We start from the raw sequence: 12,077 nt of genomic DNA on the forward strand, positions 1-12,077 counted from the left end.
AAAATACATGTAAGATTAACTATAATAATTTAAATATACCAATTTTTAAGTATGTTTATTTTAAGAGGGGTAAACGCTTTGACCTGTGTTTATTTTAAGAGGGGTAAACGCTTTGACCTGAAGCTATGAACCAGTGAGGCCACAAACGGGGGACCTCATCCCCATGAAATTTGAACCTTGAAGACAAGGATAACAACGCAACAACTTAACCATCACAACATGCCACTATTATATACCAATTTTTAAGTATGATTAATAATGATTAATTTTAATTATTTTATACTTTTAACCAATTAAATAATTTAGAACAAGAATTATCATTTTAATGCAATAAAAACAATTTCAGCTTTGCATTTGAATCAAAATGGGTCCAGCTGCACTTCGACTTTTTGGGGTTAGTTAATGAGAGAGCCATGGAGGATAAAAGTATCCTTATTGTGGGGTATGGCGGCTAGCGTTTGTCATTACTATCGATAACAGAAGCCTTATCTGTTTATTACCAAATGTGGTTCTTGATATGGCGTGGGCAGCAGCAGCAGTTGCTTCTTTCCGTCCGCCTACTCTGTCATTTCCACATTGTACTCTTAGAAAGAATTGTAGAGTAAGAAATGTGCAACCACTTAGGTCCAGGGTTAGGGTTATTGCCGCACAACAATCTGATGTTGTTAAAGGTATGCCTCTTTTTACTTTCGTTGCCAGCAACTAAGTGATTGATATTGAAATGAACCATAATTTAATCACTTCTATCTCTCCTCGCCAAAGTTGGTTCAAGTTATCAACTGCTGTTGTTTTCATCATTCTCATATATATGTATTTTCAATTCTATGCATCACCGCTTCAGAAAAGAAAGACCAAAACACAATAATCGGATATTTATCATTGAATTCCAGTTTTAATACTTCTAATCCGTAAACAATTATAGAATTCTGCATGGGAAGCATCGGATAATCTAGATTCATCTCTCCTTTTCAATTTTATAACAGTTCTCTGGCATATCGATTTGACATAATGGAAATATACAGAGGATCAGATTCCAGTTCAACTCATGAAAGTGGGGTAGCAAATTAGATGGACTTGATTGAGTGAAACATCATAAAGGATTCGCTTATCAACAATTGTTGTTTTCACTATACTAATTGTTATTTTCATCATTTTTATATATACATACATTATTTTCAATTCTATCAATCATCGTTTCAGAAAAGAAAGACAATCCCACAATAATCAGACTCTTTTTTCTTTGGGTTTAGCTTTGTTGGTAAACATATTTGTCACTGTAGAAATGGTCCAACGGAGTGTATGTGGCAAACCATTCACAACAGTTGGATAAGCCCTTGATATCCGGCCTTCCTCTGCGTTTAGAGGGGCAGCTCCCTCGTAAGATAATTTTTTTGATTTTTCAATAAAGATGATTAGAACTTAGAATATAAAAAGGAAACCATTGATAGCAAATGCACCACACAACTTCAATGTTTTCATAAAAATCAATGCAAACTGTTAATGAAAATAATCAAGAACTACGCTTGAGAGCTATCACCGATAGAATGTTGATTTGATCCTTTATGAACATTTGCACAATACCGTAAAAACATCCATTACAAAGAAAGAATCAATATTTCAACGTTTCAGATATGTATAAAGAGAGAATGCAAAGTGTACTTTATTTATTTCTTAGCACCACGAACATAAGAAATGATTGATTACAAGAACAACAATTGTACACACTTTCCAAAAATTGCCTTGTTATCAAAACATAAGTGTTCCCTGTCTCCAAGTCCAAAAAGTCCCTTAATACATTGAGATTTAGGAATTTTTAGCTGTTCTAGAATAACTAACCTTTTGGGTTCATAACTACTCAAAAAGTTAGAGTTTGAACTACTCTGAAGATAGTTCGTAACCAACTCTAACTTTCAATGCTTAACTACAGTTAGAAAAAGTTAAGACATTGACCAAAACCAAAGTTAATTCTAAAGTTGATCTTTTTACAAAATACATAAATAAAAACCTAAGACAACTTTAGACATATGCACTTCTAACTTTTAACTATGATCACTAATATTTCCTGAGCTTGCTCTTTGATCTGTAGGTGCTGTGAGTAGCCGAGTCAAGTTTTCCTTGTATGCTCTAAATGATTTGATGACTTGAGCCAAAGCCTTGTTTTTAATGATGATTAAACTCTGCATTTTCAGCTTGCATAGATCATGTCTCTTTTTGACTTCATCCATCTCTATGACGTAACTTGGTAAGTTTTGAATACAGGAGTCCAAAGCCGCTGAGAGACTGCTCAATCTTGCACACTAAGTAATGAGTGGCAGGCATTGTGGTGTAATGTTCCCCTCACTAATCTCGTCTACAAAAATATGCATTTACCTTGAGATATCTTTATATACTTGGCAATTTATGGAGGTTGTGGGCTTTAAATAGCTCATATGTTCTATGAGTGTACCATACTTTCCATCAACTGGTGTTTGACCAAACATATTGGGGTCCATACATATGCCTCTGCACTAGGTTGTGTACTCCAATTGCCGAGTGTGGATATAAATCATGGCATTTTGTCAAATGATTCATGTGCATCTTACCTTCTTTCTTTGAAGATTGCTTGAGGGCTTCATTTCTACCTGCATATGTTTGACCAATAGCTTTGAAAATCTCATTTAGCAAAACCTTACATCTGCGAGCCCATTCCTTGCTATCAGCATGTTGCAAACATATAAATGAAGCGAGGATTTTGGGCTTAGACAATTAACAAATAGTCGGTGAGCTAGAATGAGAAAAAGACATATATTGACACAGTGGACTAAGGCTTCCATTTTATGCAATCATTTTAACTACCCGATTTTAGCCTTGGGTTGAGAATTCTCCATCAGGTAATCTTCTACAGTTGGAAGCTTCTTATTCTATTATGAGCATTCGTTGTTGAATTGAGATGGAGGAGAAATGCTTCTATAGATGCTTTCCAACTTGGGTGGCTCTATTTTGAATTTCTCTGACTCTCATTTGCCATTTTTCCAAATGGCCCATGCATAATGCAGCAGTATCATGCTAGGTGGATTCCTTTTATCATCTACGGCTTCATGCTTTGCATTGGACTGGATTTTATTAAGCAATTATCATTGCCATTGACCAGCTACGCCTCTTTGAGGTATTCTATCAAACAATTAACTTCCCTCTCATCTTTCAAAATTTAGACATTCTGACTTGCATCTTGTCAATCGTTTCACTTCCTTCTTGGGATGAATCTCTTTGATGCAATTCACATTTTAAATCATGCATGTCTACGTAGACATTGAGCTCCATGAGATGTGATCTCCTTCTGAGGAAATTAGACAAACATATTTCCATGCCAGTTTGGTGTGTGCATTGCATATCTTGCCCCATAGGTATATCTATAAACCAAGCATTTCAAGCTCTGCTTTGAGCATTCTGTCAAATAATTTGTTGTCTTCTTGCCAATGTAAAAAATAATGTCAACATTGCTGCTCTCTTTCAAAGCTCCAATTTGGGTAAATGTTGGAGTGATCGTGATAAAGAGCATGAATTTGGGCTCCACACTTTCGCAGTTGCATTCCAATGAAATTTATTAAAGTCAACCATTATACCATAACTCAACCATTCATAAACCTTTGAAGGAGGTCTTTAACGATGGCATCACTTTCTAGATAGCCTCTCAACAATCTCCTTTTCATGGCATGACTCGATCATTTGAACAACATCATACCAATAAGTTTCTATAATTGAAAATTTGAGATGCAAGATTCACCATCTGCGCTATGGTTGACCACTATTTTGAATTCCACAGGCTGGAAGGAAGTAGAAGATGGGCCAAACGTGATAATCTGTGTGTTCCATTGAATATTTTTTCTTCTACTTGAAACTTTCCCTATTCACTGCTTGGCAACGCAATTTCAGAGAAGTTACTTGGACTCACACCATGAATATAAGATGACTCCAATCATCATTTTGTCAAATACTTTGCATGCCTTGTTTATATGTACCAAGGTAACATGAAGACATCGGAGTGACAAGAGCTATAATACTGTCAAAGACTATTGCTCTAATCTGCTTCCAACATATGTAATTTTGGTTACATCTTCTCAAGATCAATGTAATTATGCTGCAGATCGGAAGATGATGCTTGGATCTTGGTGCAACCTGCAAAGACTCCAAATTCTACCTTGACTTGTTTCAAATATCTCACAAGCTAGGAACTAAACCATTCTATCAAATAGCTATATAATTGTAAGGATGACTTTCCCTACCGATAAAAAATAGTCTTCCAGATTATATCTGTGCACTTTATTTCCAATCAGTGGTTGTTTTAAAGTTGGAGTTTGGGTTGGATAGTTCGGTTTAGGATTAGGTTAAAAAGTTTGAGTACATAGAGAGAGAGCATTTTAGTACGTGGAGAGAGAAGGATTGAGTGAGAGAAGGCAACCCAAACCCGAACTTCTCTCTAAAAGTTTTGGTATGTAGAGAGAGGTAGTACAGGGAGAGAGAAAATGTTTGAGGGAGAGAAAGCAATCCAAACTCAAACCCAAACTTCTCTTTAGAAGTTAAAGTAAGGGGAGAGAGAATATGTTGAATAGTGAAAAATAATCTCTTTCTCTCTGTGTTTCCGTTAATTAACTTAATTAACTCTCTCATAAAAATTATCTGGGCAACAAGCTTACATTGCTTCTATCCATAAACAATTATGGAATCATAAACAATTATGGAATCCTGCATGGGAAGCGTTGCACAAAAAGTCCCTGGTCTTTTGGTTGTTAGTTATCCATATTTTTTCTCCTTTCAATTAAAAAGAAAGTTCTCTGGCCATATTAGTTTGGCTCTAAGGAGCTCTACAGAGAAACAGATCCTAGTTAAACTCATTAGAACAAAGTAGCGAGTTCAGTGGACTTGATTGAGGGAAACTCCGCCTTTAAATGTGATATAGCTGAAATGGCAGGGGAATATGGATGGTTTGTTGGAAGTCCTGTGTTCTAGGCGCAATTCCTAATCATGTTAATTGATGTTATCCCATGGCTCATGATGCTAGGCCGAATCTCCTGCATCACCCTTGTGAGCATTACCTAGAGATGATGAGTACCAAGTGGACCATTCAAGTTCATGAGAAATGTGTTCTTGGTAGCTACTAATGAAAGATGGGTCATGAAAATTTTGCTTAGATGCAACAAGTGCCATGTGGACAATTTAGTCTTTATAGAGATGGATTTTTTTGTCTTATGGATATTGGATTAAGGAGATTGAATCAATATCAAGAGTGAACGCTTCAAAAATACACATTGGTAATATAGAAACATGAATTGTGTAAAAATAACATCAAGTTGCTATCTCCATGTTTCTAACTTTTGTCTTGTTAGCTTTATGCAAATTTAAAGTGAGAGCTTGTAACTTACCAACAAGCCAATTTTTAAATTTATTGAAACAGTTCAATTACTCTGACTATATCTAATTGACAATGAAGATTTTATAGTAAGAATGTATATGGTTCAGAAACATCTGATAAATATAATTAAATGTTGTAAGATGTTAAGATACGCTGCCCTTTTAGAAGAGGGCAATCGATATCACTTCAGTGCTTATGAGATCATTATGCACACAAAGTATAGAAAATTTCAGACGATGCAATCTATGACTGGTGTTCAGGGGTATAATGAAAAAGTTCAGATAAACCCATCATATGTTTGAAGGTAATAATAATGGTTCAAAAATTTTGGTGATATTGCGTACCTTTTTTTCTCATAGAATTTTTAAGATAGCAATCCTAGTTATTGAACCACAACGTGAATTGGAGATCTATGGAAGAAACATATAGTGTGATGATAGTCACATGTGGAACCTAATCTAGTTTGGATTTGTTCAAAAGCCTTCTCATATAAAGTTATAACCAAATATCTACTGGTCCCAACCAGTATTGGGGGGGGGGGGGGGGGGGGGGTGAATAAGTACACTCAACTCTACCGGTTAAAACAACAATCTTATTAATGGTCCTTTCTACCAAATCTTTAACAAGCAAAACTACTATGAAAGCAATACAATAGAACCATAGAAGATCACACAAAGAAGCATACATCAACACATATACTTTTACGTGGAAACCCCCAGTGTGAGAGTGAAAATCACTATAAGAGTAATATACCCACTAGCCTTTCCTTGCAAGTAAAAGGGTGCCCCGTTAAAGGCTTACATTTGTTCCTTTTGGGAACTCATCATGTTAGGAATACATATAATCGGTTAGGATTACAATAGCTTGTTAAGGCTAGCTCGCTAGAGGATTTTGATCCCTTTCTGAGAGATACTTTGTTAGAGGATTTCAAAGACTTATTACAAGTAAAGGCTGTCAAAGGCTGTCAAAGGCTTACAATAGTTGCAATGGTAAGAAAGCAAACTAAAGGTTAGATTTAAATATGTGGCATACCTTCCCTTGTAGATCCATTGTGAAACTCCTTGAAGATTCTTTGATTATCTTCCTTTGTTCTGGCTTAACTTGGCGAACTTGCTTTGTTCACTTCCTCCTTTTCGTGCTTGAGCACCGGTTTACTGTTACACACTATTCTTCACTATTTTGGTTTGCTTCCATACACATCTCCGCTTGTCACAACAACAACATTTACAGCAACAACATCACAGAATGAAGTTTGAGTGACCTTAAATCCACTCATCCAATCCATGGGTGAAAACCCTAAATTTATCCTACTCAAATCATTCAATTCAAAATTTGAATTTCATAATGGGCATAGTCACAAAATAGCCGTGACTACCTATGCGTAGGTGCCTATTCATGTAGGCCTACTTGTCCTCCTTTAAGTCTACATCTAGACTTGTGTCCTTGTATCCTTCTGTCGCTTCCGTCACTTCTCTCTATGTGCATGCCACGTTGCTTTCAGACCTTCTCCTAGTTTCATCACATCAAGGGTGACTAGGCTGCAACCATCCAACTTCCACCTCGAACTACCTGTCATAGGCTTGTCATTGTCAACATCTTTATCAAGACCAGTAAGCCAGTCTACCGGTGGTTGCACTTGCTTGCAACACTCAGTCTTCTTGTTAACCGGTTGCCAATCAATGACAACACTTTAGTAGTTACTCAATATTTGAGTTCACTTCTCACCATTTTCTTAGTCAACCATGCCAGTGACTAGTTTAGTCTAACAATCTCCCCCTCAAAACCTCTAACAAGGCTTACACCTCTTCACAGGTTTATACTTGCTTGTCTATTCTTTGGCTGTCTGTGGCCTTAGACTTTATTCTGGCTCCTTGCTATGAATTCTTTTCAACATTCCTTCAGCATGCATTTGCAGGGTTCCCTTTTCTGTGTGCATTCTTTGTGTTGTTCCCTTGTCACACTATGCTTCTTATTTTCTGCTCATTCTCTTCCCCTAGTGTCTTCTTCCATCTTTTGACTTCATCGCTCCTTTTTGTCTATCTTTGGTTATTTTCTATTGTAGTTATCTCCTTCTGCAGGTTTGTCTCCCTTTGCAATTATCTCCCCCAGTGGTCATCTTCAAATCTCCTCCTTTTTGTCGTTAATGACAAAGGGTTATGGGGCTTATAGCTTCTCAAATATATCCTTGTAACGCTCCTTTGTTGTGTTCAACAGAGTCTCCAATGACTCTTTCAAGTGAGTGAGAGCTAATGTGGCGCTCAATTGTGCTAGTTGCCTATTGAGTGCATCTTCTGTCTCCGCTGGTGGTGTGGCTACTTGAGCTTCCACATCCTTTAGATGTTCTTTGATGAACCTAGTCCATGGGGATAGGAAACATTGAAACCCCATCAGTCGGATTGCTCGCTTCTCTTCCTCTATCCTCAATTGATGTACTAGGTACATGGTATCCTAGGTATGTGTAATGTGCTCTGAGGCTGATCCAACAAATGGATTAGAGGCCTAGGGTTTCATCAAGCTCCTTTTGAGATTTTTCTCTCCATTACTCCAAGTCACATGTTAAGGTGCTTGATGTGCTGGGCTTTTGAAGTATGGGGGTTATGTTCTTCACTGCTCTGACATCTTATTTCTCAACAATGTCAACTCCTCTTGTTTGTCTTTAACAAGACTTATTTGGTTATCAAAATTTGTCGTTAGAACCTGTTGTTCCAAGACGTGTGTAATCTTGTCTTCTTTATCATAGAGATTATCTACAAAAAAAATGATTTGGCTTATCAAATTATCCTCTTTATTGTCTTCAGCTTCCGGTGCCAATTGTTTAAAAATTTCTCTGGCCTTTACCAATGTAGTTTCCTTTTGCTAGATAATTTCATGACTTTGTATCTCTCTTCGAGTTTAGTGTATTTATTTAGCTCTTTCTTGTTGAGCTCTGTAACACATTTCCCCATCTATTCTACTCTCTCAGACAGCTGTTGCACTTTGATGGCTTCCTTTGCATCTGCATCATACAATTCGCCTTCATCCTCAAATGAGGATGATTTAACCGGTTTTGGAGATTCTTTCTCCCTTTGCTCCACTTTTTGCTATTAGATTCGAATCTCTCTTCCTTTTGTCTTTGTTTTTCTTCGGTTTTCGGACACTCCTTTGCCCTTTTGATGGTGTCTTGAATGGTATGGTTTCAGTGGGATTCTTTTCCTACTGAGATCATAACATGTCATCTTGCTTGTATTCATGCTCTATCTCCTTTACTGGTTCTTCTTCTTGTGTTGTCTTCCCCGTCGTGTCGCTAGGAGTCTCCATTGTAAGCGATTGTTGATCTTCTATTTCATTTTCAGTATCTTTCTCTTCTGTTGCCTTTTCTCCTTGTTCATCCTATTGTAGATTCTTTGTGGTGCCGGTCATATTTTGACTTCGGACTGCTTTTTCCAACAGGAGTATCATCTTTCTTTTGTTCTTCCACTCCTGTTGGTGTCTTGGCAGGTTGTTCCTATTGAACTTCACTGCTCTCCTTAGGTTCAATATTCAAATCCTGACTGATTTGAGTCCTCTGCTTGACTCGTTTAGCAGGCTGCTCTATTGTTCTTTTCTTTGAACCTCTTGGTTCTGTTGCTATGGTAGATTTCATTTCCTTGGGCTTTTCTATTGGCACTTGTTTTTGGTCATGCCTCTTCTTTAAGCTAGGTTCTTCTTGTTCATGTAGTTTAGACCAAAATTTCGTTGCATTTGAAAATGCCTCTTTTTAGTCCTGTGGTTATTAATGCTACGTTTGCTGGCATATCAAAATCTTTTTTGCATGAGTCCACTAGTTTAACTCTTTCATCATCATCCAAATCTAGTCCGATCTTGGCTAGAGCATCTAGCATATTTTTGTAATATATTATGCCTCTTGACCATATTTGGCTGATCATTGTATATAGTTCACTAGGAACTAGTGCTTCTATCTTTCTAGGTGTTCTATTGAACACTCTCTGTAATGTCCCCATTTTTGCTAGCATTGGAGTTTCAGGGATTAGCCTATTATTGTGATCCTCGTAGGCTAATAATTGTGAATAGAGGGTTTTCTGAGATAGTGACTTGGCTTGGGAGGGTCTTATCTTCCCCACAATTCAATAAGCTACAGGTTGGTCTTCATTTGGCTCAGATTGGACTTCGTTTGGGCTTAGTTTTGTATACTTACTAATTTATGGTAAGTTGGGTGTTGATTGAGATGGAACCTTTCTATTTTTTGAAAGTGCATTTGGTCACATGGAGAAATAACAAGTATAACTCCTATTTCAAACGACATATTTAAATGATGAGTATTTTGGGAGTTATTATATTTTTAGTGGTCAAATTTTTATTAATTTATTAAATGATTTATTATTATAAAGTTATAATTTAACTTAATTTGAGAGTTGACTTATCATTGGAAAGAGCCATTTATCAATTAGTTAAGCCAAGTCAAGTGAAAGAATCTAATGGAAGCTTCTAATTAATGTTGTGTGGTGAAGCTTCTTGAGTGAATCAAGAGGTTATAATACAAGCCCATTTGTTGAGAAAAGCATGCTTGGATTATTTATTTACTTTTGTTGCCTTTGTGTCTTTTTCTGAGGTTCTGGATTTTGATGCCGTTGCTGAGGTATAAGGGTTTGGAGCTGAGAAGTGTTGGGTAATTCACAGCTGAAGTATAATGAATTCTTTTTCCTGTAGATCATTTGAAATCACTGCTGAGGTATAGTGATTTGACAAATTGTTTGGAATCTTCCATTACTTTATTTGCTGTAGCTAAGAAGATTTTGTGCTCAAGAATCTAGTGTTTGAGATCATTGACTTGCATGATCAATTATATCAATTGTTGGGTGAGGATATATGCTTCAGATTGGAATTATTTAATCGGGGGTTGAAAGTCATATCGGGCTGTTTTATTATATCCTGGGCTGGACATTATTCCTACAATTTTCTGTGCATGTTCGTTTGTACAACTGGAAGCTTGGCTTCTGAAGATTGGGGCATCTTAAATACTGATATTTGGGTGGCAATAAATGGTGATCAGCGTGCCTATTCTGGGCGGTAAATTCTCTGCCAATCAATCTGCTTGGGATTGTCTGTTATCATTTTGATAGGCCTGATGTTAGCGTGCAAGCTGGGTAAATTTCCTCCTTGCCAATAACGGTGATTGTGTGAGGGAATTGTCAGTAAATGTGTGCATTCTCAGTCTGCTGCGATTTGGAGCTGCTTATCCAAAATCAGGTTCCTTGTTTAAATTTTTATTGTGAAGATAAATAAAATGTGTCTTTGCTGAAAATATTTATATAGGTTGCAAACTGGTTGAAGTTGTGTACTGCTGCAAGTGGCATTGTCTCCAAATTTCCTTGCATATTGAATAACATTTTGCTTGGTCATGAGCAATTGAGATGTTCTAATCATAGCATTGTAATAGCACCACTAATGGTGGAGCAATAATATGTGATGTCTTTATTTCAAGTCTGAGCATATTTTGATAGTTAGCTGGTTGTGAAAGTTTATTTGCATATGTCAGTATTGTGTTAGAAATTTTGAAGAAACTTATTTTCAGCAGCAAGAGCGATTTGGGGGTTGCTACAGTGGTATCAGAGTGGTTACCTGCTAGCCTGCAGGAATTGGGCTTAGTTATTATTTTGATCAGTGCTTACTTCTGAGATTGTCAAATCGATTTTGTGATTGGAATTCAGTGACATGGATGGTGACAGGAGATTCATTCCGAGGAGATATTATACTTGCAGAGGATGCACTTCTACATCAAGGGATGGAGAATCTGAGACACAGGATATTGTGAAACAGTTGGATGTGCTAGTGAATGAGCTGAATCAAAATCACAAGCGAATGATCTAGTTGATTTCAAATCTGAGATTTGAGCAAAGCGTCATATCACTTTTTCGAAGAGAAAAATGTGATGATATAGTTGCAGCTACAGATGTGTAGGACATTTCTAATGAGACACCGCACAAGTTGGACACATTGAATGTGGAGTGTGATGAGAATTCATGACGGATTGAGTCAGATGATGCAATTGTTGACATGAGTTCCTAGGATCATGCATTTGATTGTGATGCAATGATAGTGGGAGTAGGAGAATGCGATGATATAGTCATATCGACAGCTACTTCGGTGCCAGTTAAGCCATCTATGGAGGAGTTTAGCGATATGCATGTGGTTGTTGATGTGTGTTCTGTTGATAGCGCACATGTTGATGATTATGAGTTTTCACCATCTGTAGATATGGTTCAATTTTTTGTTGCGGCAGTTGGTGATGTTCCTGCATCCACATATTTTGATGTGGCTACACGTATTGTAGATACAACTGACATGAGTGCATATGGTTCTCCGATAGCTATGTCTTTTTTAGGGATTGTTGGTGATGATCAGGATTCTAGTCCAGTATATATTATGTGGGTGGATATAGGGAAGAGGATGCGTGGATTTTCTATGGAGTCGCCTTCTAAGTTCTGGCGACATTTTGACTTTTACATCATCAGCACAAGTTTTGGGTGCTGTGTTGCAAGACATGTGGTTGGTCCTGATGATGTTGGTTTGCAGTTGGTGTAGTGTCAAGGGTGATATCACACACTTCTTCATTTGGGATCTAGGTGGAGGTTGGAGTTCACTGTGTTGCCGGATTGCTTGAAGACAAATAATCTCAGGGAGGGAGGATTGTAATGTCCCCATTTTTGCT

At 37.2% G+C, this 12,077-nt stretch overlaps 1 protein-coding gene across 1 annotated transcript in view; it reads left to right on the forward strand.

Annotated features, from left to right (window-relative positions):
- Positions 1-495: 495 nt before the first annotated feature.
- LOC149555762 (uncharacterized) overlaps positions 496-12,077 on the forward strand; it is a 32,713-nt gene continuing 21,131 nt past the window's right edge. The window contains exon 1 of the mRNA XM_089829910.1: positions 496-671. Coding sequence (XP_089686036.1) covers positions 518-671 — 154 coding nt within the window. The 5' untranslated portion in view covers positions 496-517. The remainder of the gene's footprint in view (positions 672-12,077) is intronic.

The sequence above is a fragment of the Cupressus sempervirens genome, chromosome 5, assembly GCF_028749045.1.
Source record: "Cupressus sempervirens isolate cs-2001-9-10 chromosome 5, ASM2874904v1, whole genome shotgun sequence".
Classification (NCBI taxonomy): Eukaryota; Viridiplantae; Streptophyta; class Pinopsida; order Cupressales; family Cupressaceae; genus Cupressus; species Cupressus sempervirens.